The 14,250-nt window shown below is 46.0% G+C and overlaps 1 protein-coding gene across 4 annotated transcripts in view; it reads left to right on the top strand.

The window, feature by feature from the left end:
• Window positions 1-14,250, top strand: part of MAP7D2 (MAP7 domain containing 2) — a 102,389-nt gene that overhangs the window by 87,063 nt on the left and 1,076 nt on the right. For all 4 annotated transcript variants that reach the window (XM_012651681.1, XM_012651680.1, XM_012651679.1 and 1 more), the window contains 7 exons: window positions 1,726-1,994; window positions 2,604-2,736; window positions 10,415-10,661; window positions 11,428-11,532; window positions 12,539-12,595; window positions 13,016-13,094; window positions 13,609-13,795. In XM_012651681.1, the coding sequence (XP_012507135.1) occupies window positions 1,726-1,994; window positions 2,604-2,736; window positions 10,415-10,661; window positions 11,428-11,532; window positions 12,539-12,595; window positions 13,016-13,094; window positions 13,609-13,795 (1,077 nt within the window). The remainder of the gene's footprint in view (window positions 1-1,725; window positions 1,995-2,603; window positions 2,737-10,414; window positions 10,662-11,427; window positions 11,533-12,538; window positions 12,596-13,015; window positions 13,095-13,608; window positions 13,796-14,250) is intronic.

The following is a 14,250-nucleotide window of genomic DNA, read 5'->3' as shown; positions in this document are numbered from 1 at the left end:
AGAACCTGAGCGTGGGGCCTGAGCCAGGGGAGCCCAAGAGCAGAGGGGAGAACAGCCTGCAGAGAGTCAAAGCACCATCCACATGGATGAGATGTCCCAGGGGTTCTGGGTTGCTCCAGGCCTCACAGGATGGTGACATAGGGAAGTCACTTTATCTAGTATGAAGAGATCCTTTCTGGGGTTAGGGCTGTTCTCCTGGGAAGCCAGACTGCTATGGGAGGGGTGGACAGCTTGCTATGAAATTGTGATCCAGTCTGATTTGACATCATTAAAATGGTTGATACTGAAACAACTGGATTTTAGAAATTCAGATCATGTTAAAGACATATTCATTATATCAAGTGTTCACCTGTTCCCCCCCACTGTGTGACCCTCCACCTGGCATTGACTGAGAGAAGGTGCTCTCCTGGGCACCAGGAGCCAGCCTTTTAACATGATAGTGTCACTGGAAAACTGGCCTATGTCTCATCCAGTCCACATGCCACTTGAGGGTTGTTCTCTACTTCGTGACCAAGTTTAATACTGATCTGATCCTTACCACCAAGATCTGATTGGGTAACCCTTTAAGCCTTTGGTGAGAAAATGATTTTAAATATTAGGTTGAGTTGCTATTTTTATTGCTGTTTTTATAGATCAAAAACATAATTAGCAATTCCATATGGTTCAACCTGCTACAGGATTGAAAGTGACAATTTGTAATTTATATATACAGATTATTTTATATCTTTCCTAGAGGAACTCTGTACAGGTGCCTGCATCCCTATGCAAACCTCTGAAGAAACTTGGCATCTCAAGCTAAGCTATTACCTACGTCCCCAACCACCAGCACTGACCAAGAGCCGAGCCTAGGCTGGCGCACCTATAATGCACCTTTTCCCAGCAGACATAATGCAAGTGCCCCAATTTTAACAAAGTGGTGTTTCCCTGGATGGCATAGCCTCACCTTTTGCCTCTGCCCAGTAGGGAGGAAAGATACACTCTTTTAAACCTGAGAACCTCCAAAAGATACCCCCTGTCCCCATCTCTTTGCTAACTTTGTTCTTTAGCATTTAAAAAGGAACCGGGAACCTTGAAGACATTATGCTAAGTGAAATAAGCCCTACGCAAAAGGACACATACTGTGTGATTGCACTTACATGAGGTACTGGAATGGGCAGATTCATAGAGACAGAGGGCAGAAGGATGGCTGCCAGGGGCTGGGGGGAGGGGGAATGGGGAGTTCGTGTTTAATGGAGATGGATGGTGGCAATGGTTGTACTACACTGTGAATGTACTTAATGCCATGGAACCGTACACTTAAAAATGGTTAAAATGGTCAATTTTGTGTTCTGTGTATTTTATCACAATTTTTTAAAAAAAGAGCCAACTTGTTCATTACCATATGCTGAAGCCAGATCCAACCCTGATGTTCACCTAAAAAGAGGTTGTGGGGAAATGCCTGACAGTCCCTCTTTACGTTGTCTTCAGACCTAAGTGAGGTTAGCACATGGCGTCACCAGCCTGGCTTCTTAAAATATCTCCCCTTCCACCAGGGCCGTCTTATAGATGCCATACGTTCCTGTTAGGGTGAAAGTACTTTAGTGACTTTTGAGCATGTGCTAAGCCCTCTGTTTGAGCCTCTGGAAGGCTAAAATTGTTCAACACTTTAGAACCAGTTGTCTTAGGAACAGAGAGTCCTGTGGTCAGGCCCAGTAATCATCTTACGGCATGTTTTTGGTTTTCCAGGACACCTTCAAAAGCATATCCACCGTCTCCAAAGATGACGAAGCCACCGTACCCAGGGTCTCCTGTGAAGTACCGCGTTCCTGCCCTTCCCGGCCAAGAAACACCCAAGAAGAAAGCAGAGAAAGAGAAGAGCAACAAGGAAAGGGAAGGTGCCTTGGCTCAGCAGGCTGCCGGGCCACCCGGAGAGGAAGCCCCAGAGAAGCATGTGGCAGACAAACAGGCCAGCGAGAAGCACGCCGCCGCAGCGGGGAAGGCCGAGAGCAGCACAGGTAGACCCCTTTGTCAGCGCTGCCACCGGGCCTTGGCTTTCCCATGGCGGTTCTCCCTGTGACCTGGTCCACGTGCCATTCCCTCCTGTTTAGGGGAGGGAGAGGAATTTTTCCCTGAGGACAACTTCATCTCCTTGCACAGCTTTCTCACGCTTGTACGTTGCTCCTGAGTCTTTGCCCCAGTGTCCTGAGGGTCCCCTGGAGAAGCCCTAGGGTAACTCCACTCGTGGCTGTGGAAGCACACGGGGTGCAGAGTAAGACAGGCTGCGTCCAGCCAGCATCTGCACTGCCCACGGGAGAGGGTCTTCCTTCAGTCCTCCAGGCTTCTGTGATGCAGCGAGTTACCCAGGTGGTAGCTGCTGTGGGACGTGCCAGTGACTCTGTCTCTCCTCGCCTTTCCACTGCCGCCCACTGTGCAATGCGTCCAGGGTCACAGCTGGCCCGTCGCCGCTTCTCTGGCTCCATGGCTGATTGTGCTGGCGCTGGCAGTGTTTCCCATCACCACACTGGGCTGGATTTTTCATTTCCATGTGGCAGCTGCTGTGTGCGTGGAATCATTCTGTTTGTTTCCCTTGCTCTTCTCCTCTTGCCGCCTCTCCCCTGGTGCAGTCTCGGGGAAGCCCACAGCAGGCACAACTGACGCAGGAGAGGCGGCAAAGATCCTGGCTGAAAAGAGAAGACAGGCCCGGCTGCAGAAGGAGCAGGAGGAGCAAGAACGACTGGAGAAAGAAGAGCAAGACAGGTACGCGGCGCTCATAGTTTCGGTACGATCCCATGTGGAGATTGTGTCGGAAAGAGCAACTCGCCTTTCTTTTTCTGGTTTTGGTATTAATAAAACCTGAGCAGAAGTATGGGAGCCTAGAATGCCTGAACTGCATGCAAGGTATTCAGGAGACCGCATCTTCTGTTAGATGTAATTAATAACAGTGGAACTTTGCTCTTTTTGGAGGACTTAGAAACTCATAGCTCTTGGATCTAAATGGTACAGGCAGCTTCCCATTCTCTTCTTGGACTTAGAGACCAGGCAGGTCTTGTAGAGCTATCTATGGGGAGGGGCGGGTATTGAGCTTTGTTTATAGAATGAGATTGTCCCTGGGAAGACAGGAGGTTCTGGATGTAGAGGTCTTGATTCTGATTCCCGAATTGTTTTCTCCCTCAAATTATCCTAACTCAAATCCCAGAATGAGAGAGAGAGAGAGAGAGAGAGGAGGGTTGAGCAGAGTCTCCCAGACATGGGGTAGGGGGGCAGCCTCATAGTCCGTGAACAAATGAGATGTTAGGAGTCCTACCCTGAAGCAAGACAAAAGATGTCATTGCAGTGGTCCCTAAACTTTGGGGGGGGTATCACAATCATTCCCGGAACAAAGTGAAAATACACGAGCCCAAGCCCTGTCCTATTTCAGTAGCTCACCAACGTTTAAGAACCTTTGTCACAGTACAGACAGTCCTGCCTTTTCTGATCTTTCTATTTGGAGTGCAAGTTAAAGGACAAGGTAGATTTTTATGATTAAATTGATAAAGGAAGCTGTTAGGATAATCACAGATAATCTCAGTCCAATACTGTTTAGAGAATTAATGTGACAGGAAACAAGCGATGCTGTAGCACTTCAAGACCAGCACTGAATTTAGAATAATAAATAATAGAATAATAAATAATGATCCTTTAGTGACCTTGGTAAGTCTTTGTGGTTTCTGATGTATTTTTTAAAAGGGGCCTCAAGGTTGGGCGGGGTGGGGTGGGATGGGTTGAGGTCTCACTCATCCCCTCTTCAAATTCTGGACTTCTCTGATTATTTTCCAGTCTCCGGTCTTTTGGTTAATATCAGCAGGATTTTTTGTCGAGTGGCGTGTTTGGGCTAGTTTGGTTGGACCATAGGGTGTGTGAAGGGAGGTCGCAGGAGCTGCAGGTGAATCGTAGGACCTCAAATGACAGGCCTTGGTAATTGCAGGCCGGGGAGAGGCTGTGCAGGCTCTGAGCTGGTGAGTAGCATGATTGTAGCCGTGTGCGTAGGGAGGTGAAGTTCTTTACCTTCCAGCTCCCACCCTCTCTCTCTCTCCCATTTCCTTCACAGCTCGGCTCCTGAAAGAATTGATTGACCTTCCTGTCTCTATTTCCTTAACTTACACTCAGTCTTCAAACCTCATGCCACCGTTCCTCCTCATTGCCAGACTCCTGATTGATTTCTTGGTTGTCTTTGACCTTGTCGAGCTTGCCCTTGCTTCTCTGGCAGACTCTCCGTCACAGCCTCCTCTGTTCACTCCTCTTCCCCTTAACTGTCGCCTGGGCTCTCAGCGCTCAGTCCTTGATCAGCTTCTCACCTGACAAGCCCTCCACAGCGTTGCTCCCTCCTGCTCTGCCAGGTCCCCACCATGCTGCCAGTTTCCCTCTGCCTCGTTTTATCATCTGTTCCTGAAGCTAATTGCAGCTTGCTTTGTGAACCTTCTATACTTTCTGGAACAAGGAAGGCACTAAATAACACATGTGTACTGATGACTCCTGAAATGGTGCCTATGTCCTGGGCTCCATCTATGGCTGTGCTGTCTGGTACCATGGCCTGTAGGCACATGTGGCTACCAAAATGGACATTTGGCAAAATTCAGTTCCCTAGGCAAACTAGCCACATTTCAGTGCTCAATTGCTACATGTGGCTTGTAGCTACCATATTGGATGACACAAATCTACAGAACATTTTCCTCATCACAGAAAGTTCTGTTGGATAGCTCGTCTAAAACTTAGAGACCAGATTACCAATTGCCTATGTTTTCATTTGAGTGTGTCCATATGTGTCTCAAATTCAGCATTTCCAAAGCAGAACTTTTTTAAAAAAATTAATTTATTTTTAGAGACAAGGTCTTACTCTGTCACCCAGGCTAGAGTGCAGTGGCATGATCATAGCTCACTGCAACCTCACACTCCTGGGCTCAAGCAATTCTTCTGCCTCGGCCTCCCAAGTACCTGGGACTACAGGTATGTGCCACCATGCTCAGCTAATTTCTTAACTTTGTAGAGACAGGATCTCACTATGTTGCCCAGGCTGGCCTCCAGCTCCCAGCTTCAAGCGATCCTCCCACCTCAGCTTCCCAAAGTGCTGAGATTACATGCATGAGCCTCCGTGCCCAGACCCAAAGCAGAACTTTGTATCTTTCTCCCAAATTTCCTTTTCCCTTCACAAGCTCTGCACCCACATCTCCCCAGGCACCTAAGTCAGAAGTTTGAGTGCCACCTTCAGCTCTTCCCTTTCCTTCCTCCTCCATGTCCCATCAGTTGCCAGGTCCATTAGCATCTCTGTTCTCTCCCTGCCCCTCCAGCCCCTCCTCTCCTGCCTGAGCTCCGGCCCCTGTTACCCTGACGTGGGCCGTGTCGGTGGCATCCCAGCTGAGCTCCTTGCTCCTGGAGCTTGTCCCCTGTCCATACTGAGTCCACAGTGACCTTTCTCAAATCAGTGTGATTGTTCTGATCCTGTCCTTTAACAAGCCAGTGACTCCCCTGTCCACAGGATCTGCCCAAACCCGCCAATAGGCCTTCAAGGCCTGCCGTGAACCAGCCACTACCTGCCTCTTCCCCTTGCTTCTTCCCGGACACCTGCACGCAGATTTCCCTGCCGTTCCCCCATCGCACGGCTCCGCACCTCCAGAGCTTAGCTTTTACTGTGCCCCCACCTAGACTCATGCGCCTTCTTGCCAGACACCTCTTCCTTTCTCAGGATGTGGGTCAAACTTCGCTCCTTCTCTGTAGCCTTTCTGGACCTGTGCCTGGGAGAGAACTGAGCACCCCCCACTCTGTACCTGACTGAGCCTAGCTGTTCAGCTGACTAACATAGACTCATTTGTTTACAGGCCCATTTTCGCATAGTTAGCACTGTAAAAGGCTGGTGTTCAGTACACGTATGAGAAAGGAAAAGTGGAGGAAGAAGCCCAAGGAAGAAACCATCACATTAGCAGGTTAAGAGAACACAAGGGCTGAAGTAGCATGGTAAAGGCAGACCTGGAAAAGCGAGTCTGTGGACTAGCACAACTCAAAAGGACTGGGCAGAGTTGAGGTTGATGCTAAGGTTTAATTCTAAAGCCTTAGGAGAATGGTACACCCAATAACAGATAAAGGAAGGACATGAGGAATTTGTTTTAAAGGATAAAAATTATCCATTTGATTTTAGATAAGCTTATGGTGCCTGAAAAATGTCTAAGTGATTGGACATGGAATTAAAGCCTGGGGCCTAGGTAAAAATGAGAGCAACACGCTTGACCCCAAATCGGTTTTCCTGTCTCTTGCCGAATATGAAGCTTTGCGTAGAGCCAGGCAGGAGGTGACAGAGGAAGGCAGCACGCAGCCTGGGGCTGGGACACAGCACAGCTCTTGGAATAAGATCCTCCTCACATCTGTTTTGTGCTTAGCCCATAGTTAAAGCCACAGAAATTTGGTTGCCAGATGAGAGAATCTAGAGAAAAATAAAGATCCTTGAGCCCAACCATAGAAAGCCCAGTTATTGTCACAAACCAGTGAGGGAAACACCATCCAAGTCAGGGAGGGGGAGACTACTGGGCACAGAAGGTCAGCCAGGAGTCCAGGCAAGCAGGCCCTAAGCAGAAAGACAAAAGCTGGTCCATTCCCACACAGAGCAGGGCCCAGCCCCTGGGGTGTGGAGGGCCCAAGATGTAAAGTGGATTCTTAGGGTTGGGGCAAGAAACCTTGGACCCCAGGCCCACCCTGGGGAAGGCACTCGCAGAAACCAGCAAGCAAGAGCTCCTACTGGGATTCCAAAATAGATTATTATCAAGTCATATTAAAAAGCTAAAATAGCTGCTAGGGACCCACATAAAAGAATATTCCAGTAAGGCAGCCCCACGAGCAAGGTCACGTAGCCAGGCTGAAGCTTGGTGTTCACGCAAGAGTTAGCCCCAGCCCTGGGACCACAGGCACAGGGCTTCGGCGCTGCTCAGACCTGGCTTCTCGCTGGCTGAGCCTCCAGGTGACAGATTGTTTTGGCAAGAGCGAGGACATGCAGGGGTTCATTTGACGTGAGGCAGCAGGGTACGGTGGCAGCCCAGGCGGGAAGGGAGAGCCAGAGGGGCCGGAGGGAGCCAGGGCCTTGCAGCCTGATGGGAGGGCCCCTTGATGCTGTTGACACCTACAAGACATGTGAAGGCTGAAGAAAGGCTGTTGGTCGTGGGGTTTAGAAGATGAACAGAGATTTTGGAGGGAAATTGTTGAGAAGAGGGATGGGAACATAGTAGCTTTAAGAGGAGCGGGGCAGGTGTCCCGAATGAGCTGGCCGGGAAGCGGTCACAGTGGGAGGCGGGCAGGAGAAGACCGAGGAGGGTTGCTCGGGATGGCCAAGACCAGAGCATTTTTGTAGGCCTTGGAAAGGTACGTGTAGAAGGACGAAACTGGAAGGAAGAGGAGCTCGTAGGAGGAACATGGAGCTGCGGGAGGGTGTGGGATTCCTAGCATGAGTTATGGCACTTACGATCCCTTGCATTTAAGTGGAGGAAGAAAAGGGGAAATTTCTGAGCAGTAATGCCATAGAGGAGAGAAGTTTAAGAAGCTCAGATCAGGTGCCCCCAGTCTGCTCTGTAAAGTGGTTGGTGATGCTATCAACTAAGAAGGATGACGAAGATTGAGAAAAGGTGGCAATTTGGACTATGTCCAGGGGGTGAGGATTAAGAGGCCGTAATGTGGCAGCCGGGACAGAGGGGCAGGTGACCGGTCAGACTTGTTTGCACCCTTCTCTGACCAGTGCTTGGCAGCCCAGGAGGGACATGAATGGTCCTGGGGGCCACGTCTGGAGTTGGGCAACAGAGTGACCTCCATGCCATCTCGGAAATGCTCAGGTGGGGATTGGAGGCCTGGGAGGCACCTAGAGGAGAGGGAAGCAGCTGCAAGCTGACTGCATGGCGCTAAGCAGGCCAGGGCAGGAGAGAAAGGGGCGGGAGGATGGGGCGACAGCAGAGCAAGGAAGGTTAATGTTAAAGGTTAAGCTTCTTATTAATGAAAACGTTTAACACGTAAGAATAGAGAACAGTGAAACCCACACACTTGTCCATCAGATTGAACAATTCAAGGCTGAGCACATGTCAGTGATGTGAGTGAGGTGTGACAGGGTGGGACAGAAAAGGGGGTGAGGTGCTGGAGGTTGAGACAGGCCAGTATACAAAGATCCTCACCAATAGCTAGTGACAAGAACAAAGGATGCTTCCATTAAATGTCAAATGATGACAGTGATGTACAGTTTTCTGGTACTTTCTGTTTAGTGAGGAATGGGGGATGGGCTTGGGTGGACAACTGAAACAAGGATGGAGAGGGTGACAGAACTGTGCATAGGTCTAGTGAACTCTGGAGACAACTTAGAAATGATGGCAAGGGCGAAGGGCCAGGGGCGGCCTACAGCAGAGGGCTAGTGGGGAGAATGATGAAATGTAATGTTCTCTCTGCTTCCTCAAACAGAGAGAAAGAATGCTCATCCTTGGAGAGGATTGTGAAGGACCCAGTTTCACGTGGGGGAAGCCAGCTTTTTATTTTTGCCAGTTTGTATCTACTTTGGGGGAAGCAAAGTATAGTTAAAGGAGGGAATTTTGTCTGTAAGAGGATGAGATTTTCATGGAGGTACTATGAAAAGAACAAGCTGGGGCTAATGGGCCTGTGGGGAAGAATTTCTGGTTTTGGCAATAATGAGAATTATGGAGATTTAGGGGCCACGAGGATGTTCCTATGTGCGTGCATCTGGGGACCTCTGAAGTCCTGATGATAAAAATGGAAGAGCTAGTGGATTTTCAGATCCTGAAGATGAAGGTAACAGGTCCTTTGTGAAGTAGCTTGTATGTTAATTCATATACAGTGTATCCATTGTATATTAACTTCTCTGGGACAATCACGACTGGCTCCTTAGAAAGGGATATTAAGTGAAACAGTGCTCTGATTAACCTTTGGATAAATCTTACCAACACGTCCATTTTTGATAATCTTGTGTTGAATATGCTTAGTCTTTCATTGAGGAATCTAAGAAAATGGGAGTTTCTTTCTGACTAGGTCCCATAATGCTCTTCTCCAGAATAGCTGTTAATAATTTCAGTTGTTTCACGGCGCTTTTAGGCACTGCATCCTCTGCTAACGTAGAGTATGTTATCATGTACTGTTACAGTCTTGGGCTAATATCTTTAAATATTTCTTTACCTTTTAAAATAATTCTTTGGTGATGCATAGGCTATTAGCCTCCACAATTCGTGAAGCTGACCATTAGGAAGAAAGGGTGCTCTTTTAGAGTTTTGATCTTTTTATAACAGTATAATAGCACCCCCATAAGTCAGTGACACATGCTTCTAAATGAAGGTAACTTCTAAAAGAGATACAGATTTAAAGATGTCCCTAAAAGGATGTTGGGAGTTGGAGGCAGGATTCATTTTAAATTGTAAAACAAACTAACGTTTGAGAATTTTCTAGGGCCAGGCATTCCCATGTATTATCTCATTTAATTCTCACAATAATTTCATGGAGCAGTAGTATGGCTATTCCCATTTTTACAATGGGCATCAGAAATGTCGAGTGACTTTCCAAGTGTCACACAGCGAGTGGCACAATCATAATCCAATTTGGGTCTTGCCCATATGTGACATTGCTAGTGATTACTCAAGGAAAGTGATGTGCATGTGAGCAGCAGGAACATTAGAAGTGTTAAAACAAGCCCTTAGACTTCATAGAATTTTCCCTCACTGCTAGAGCTCTTTATCATGAATCATTCATCTGTCTGTGGATGCAAATGTCTAAATGACACTTCATTTTCATATAGCAAAGAGTAAAAGCTAAAATATATTTCTAAAAATTGCCAAGATAAATGGAAAATAGATGCTTTAATTTCTGTATTAAATGTGAAATTTCTGTTGAGCATTTTCTTCCTTATACTGCTTCAAAAGTCACATACCAATTAGAACCCAAAGTGAACTCTTTAAGCTCATACCCACTGCTTTTAAAATGCTGACTGGCACATTTGTGGCCATTGAAACACTTCCCATTTTTTCTAGCTTTTAGTTGGTTTTAAATATTTATTCTACTTAGGTTTTGTTTTTCATTTTTTTAAGAATTGCCATTAAATAAGAATGATGAGGCTTGGCTTCCTCTCTCATTGTGGTTATTTGTAGATTGACTAAGGAGCATCTGTGTCTTCACTATAGTATGCTTCACAAATCAATGCATCATTAGTCGTTGTATTACAGAATTTAAAGTCAGGCCTGGGTAATGTATTTTGGTAAATGTATGGACTGGAGTGGATTTCCAGGAAGGACGAGTTGTTTTATTATGTGGGTCCTAATTCAAATGCATGTATTTATTAACATGTAGAGCATTACTCTCTGCTGTCAGCACACTGTTCTTTGGCAGTTTGCTATTCGAGCGTGTCTTCTTCTTCCAACAACAATCGTGTTCTCAATAGGCTGGAGAGAGAGGAATTGAAAAGAAAGGCAGAGGAGGAAAGGCTTCGCCTAGAAGAAGAAGCCCGTAAGCAGGAAGAAGAAAGGAAGCAGCAGGAAGAGGAAAAGAAGCGGCAGGAAGAGGAAGAGAAAAGAAAGGCAGGAGAGGAGGCCAAGCGAAAGGCTGAGGAGGAGCTACTGTTGAAAGAAAAGCAAGAAAAGGAAAAGCAAGACCAAGAAAAGCAAGAGAAAGCCATGATTGGAAAGCAGGTACTGTTTAAGTCCTCACATAGACTTTCCTCATTTTGAAGGGCCTTAATTAATATTAGGTAAAATTAGTTAAATTTTAATGACTCATAATATTGAAGTTTTTTTCTTAAATTACCTGGGCTGATTAGTAAATATAAGTTGCTTGGGACAGTCACAGTGAAGTTGGTAATGTTTGCCATCTGTCAGTTTGGGTTTTTCCAGAGGGAGACCTGGGGATGAGAATTTGGGTGCCAGTAGTTTATTTTGGGGTGAGATCTCAGGAAGCTGGCAGGGAGAAAAGCCAATATAAGTGCATTGATGAGTGTCTTGCTGTGGACGATGGGAACTCAATCCCATTGGGACCTTCTGAGAGATTGGATCATGCCTTAGAATTATCCCTCTCTGAGGGATGAGGAAACAGGACTATTTATCTACCAATTTCTGCCACTCATTGTGGAAGGTCTCTCCTTTGGGAAGTTAACTCCCTGAAACTTCTGGCCATATGCACACTTCATGGCCAGAGCCTGCCCACAGACACAGAAAGACCCTGGCCATGTGTGGGAACTGTCTGCAGGTGATTCGCATGGTGGACTGAGGGTATATGAATGAGGCCCAACCATATCTGCTGTGTCATAGAGCAGGTTGTATAAATCCACATTGAATATTGGAGCAGCATCCACTTTGGGGAAGATGATGAGAAGAAGGAACATGTGCAAAGCCCAGGGAATTACTACAGTGTTTTCCGAGCTTAGTAAAGCTCGTGGCCTGATTAACCTATTTCTGTCAGAAGGAAGCAACAGAAACGAAGGCCCGGGAGGCAGCCAAACAGATGCGTCTGGAAAGAGAACAGATCATGCTGCAGATTGAGCAGGAGCGACTGGAGAGGAAGAAGGTAAGGGATGAGGAAATAGGAGCACTTAGGGTAAGATAGGAACAGGAAGGGAATCCAGTTCTGTTCTGCAGTGATTGGGTAGAGTGCTCTTAGAATTGTCAATTAGGTCAAGTTCATTGATAGTGCTGTTTAAATCTTCTATATCTTTATTCATTTTTTGTCGTCTTGTTCTATCGGTTACTAAAAGAGGAGTGTTAAAATTTCCATCTGTGATTATGGATTTGTCCATTTCTCCTTTTAATTCTGTCAGTTTTGTTTTACATATTTTGAAACCCTATTAGATAGGTGATACATTGCAGGTTGTTAAATTTTTCTGTTGAATTGACCTCTTTATCGTGAAATGCCCTCCTTTATCTCTAGTAATATTTCTTATCTTAAAGTCTGATTTGGCAGCATTTTATGATTAGTGTAAATCTTTTTCCATCCTTTTACTTTGAACCTCTGTGTGTTCTTGTGTGTTTCTTGTAAACAGCATATAGTCAGGACTTGTTATTTTAATCCCATTTGACAGTCTTTATCTTTTAATTGGATTGTTTAGTCCATTTACACTTAATGTACTCATGGATACAGTTGGGTTTAAGGAGGCTTATTATAAAGGTCCATTCTCATGGTGTTCTAGGTTTGGCCTGGGAGCCAGGAGACCAGCCTGTACCCTTCCCTCCTGAGCTGCACTTCAGCCTTGCTTTCTGTAGGGTGGTCCTCTTTAATGATGAGTGGTGATTTGTTGACTAATAGGGAACCTAAGGAGAAGAAGGAGAAAAATGGGATGTAAATTGAATGTTGATTCTAGATATGGACTAGTTGTCTTCTCAAGCATTGACCTTGTTCATAGGGCCAGAGCTGTACATCTGCAAAACCAATGGAAAACCTTTTTATACTTGCTATCCTCTGCTGACATTTGTCTTGAGTTCTCTGAGAAATGTGAAATTGCGTATAGACCCAGCTGATTTTATATATTTTTGATGTTATACTCAGTCCTCTCACTTGATTTCCTTTTGGTTTCCAGAGAATAGATGAAATCATGAAGAGAACAAGGAAGAGTGATGTGTCTCCAGAAGTGAAGGTAGGAATTCAGATGATCATTTTAATAGTTTGTGTGCTGAACAGAAAAGAACAGCAGAATATTCAATGAAATTGTAGGTCATGGAGAGGATTAACCAGAAAAAATGGACTCTTCCTGCTTTGTTCCTGGCTAGGTTAAGGAGGGTGTGGGTACCAGAAAGGAAAGAGGAATTTCAGAGGTTGGGCAGGTAAAAGATTCTCTTAGAGCAGTGGGAGTGGGGATGCAGGGAGAGGCATAGCAGTCCATGAACAAAAGAGAATGGTGGTGTAATAAGGGAAACACCACTGAGGATTCATAGGATTGCCACACAACAGGCAGATGGTCCAGAAGGGCTCCAAATGTCCTTGCTTTTTAGAAGCACTTGTTTTTCTATGTGATACCAACCTTTCCTCTTTTCATTCACCCTCTATTTGTTTTCAGAAAGAAGACCCCAAAGTGATTATTCAGCCTGCTGTGTGTGTGGAAAACAAGACAAAACCAGTTGTCCCCAACAAAATAGGTGAGCGTGAGCTCTGGTTCTTGGGTTCTTCTTTTTAGCAGCAAGAGCTCATAAAACTTCCCACAGGAGAAAAACACCCGTGAGTCCCAACAGGGCGACTGCTGGCGGGGGCCTGTGTGGTTTCCCTTCCCTGGGAGTGTCTCTCCAGCACAAGGTCTATCAGCTCCATTTGGGAAATCCCTAGGTTCCTTGGTTACTCCAGTAATTCCAGTGTAGGAGGCATGCTGTCTGCTGGCTCATGGTGCTTTTCAGGGAGCTTAACTGCTGGTCAGGTTTTATCAAGACCTGACTCTGCTCTTCTACAGATTTTCCACGCAGATGCTAATAATGTAATTTGTCTTCTTTTCCCCTGTGTTTAAGTGATTACATGGGGTTATTCATGGTTCTTTCCACAAAAGATGTTGCATTATTGGTGAAGCAGAAGATTAACCTAATTGCCTTGATCTAAATGTCCTGTTATTTCATTGTTTTGGATATTTTATGATTAACACGAGGACTTTGTGTTCTCGATCAGAAATCAATGGATTGAACACCTGCCAGGAAGTTAATGGTGTGGGGCACGCCGCCCCGGAAACTTTTCCCCGAGACATTTTCTCTAATGGGCTTAAACCAGTTGGGGCACTTGTTCATCTGGATGCCCTTGATGGGAAATCAAACAGTCTGGATGATTCAACCGAAGAAGTTCAGTCTATGGATGTGAGGTATATCTGTTTCTTTTGCATTTAAGCCTCATCTCTTCTCCAGACACCACCACTGCCTTTTAGTTAGTTTCTTCATCTTCTGTACAACCAAATCACCTAAAGCAGGTTTGGTTGACATGACAGGAAAGCATCAGTAGTATAACACCAGGGTCTTGGGCTGGGTTCTCTAAAAGCAGAGCCTGGGACAGAGTTTCTAGGGCATGTGATTTATTAGGGGAGAACTCTCAGGAGTTCTTCAGGAGAAAGGAGAAGGAGGGAAGCTGCTAAGCAAGGATGCAGTCTCAGCTGGTCCCACGGGAGCTCTGGAGAATGAATTTCCACCAGAGACAGCTCCTCTGAGCTTTTGCAGTTCAACTGTTTTTTCTAGATTCTTCTGCAAGATCTCATCAAGATAGAAAAAAAGAACCTGGCAGCAGCCTTGCTCTGGCTGTTAAGAGACTCCTGGTACCAGGCCC

The sequence above is a fragment of the Propithecus coquereli genome, unplaced genomic scaffold (genome assembly GCF_000956105.1).
Source record: "Propithecus coquereli isolate 6110/MARCELLA unplaced genomic scaffold, Pcoq_1.0 Scaffold362, whole genome shotgun sequence".
Lineage (NCBI taxonomy): Eukaryota > Metazoa > Chordata > Mammalia > Primates > Indriidae > Propithecus > Propithecus coquereli.
This window is presented reverse-complemented; position numbering and strand designations above follow the sequence as displayed.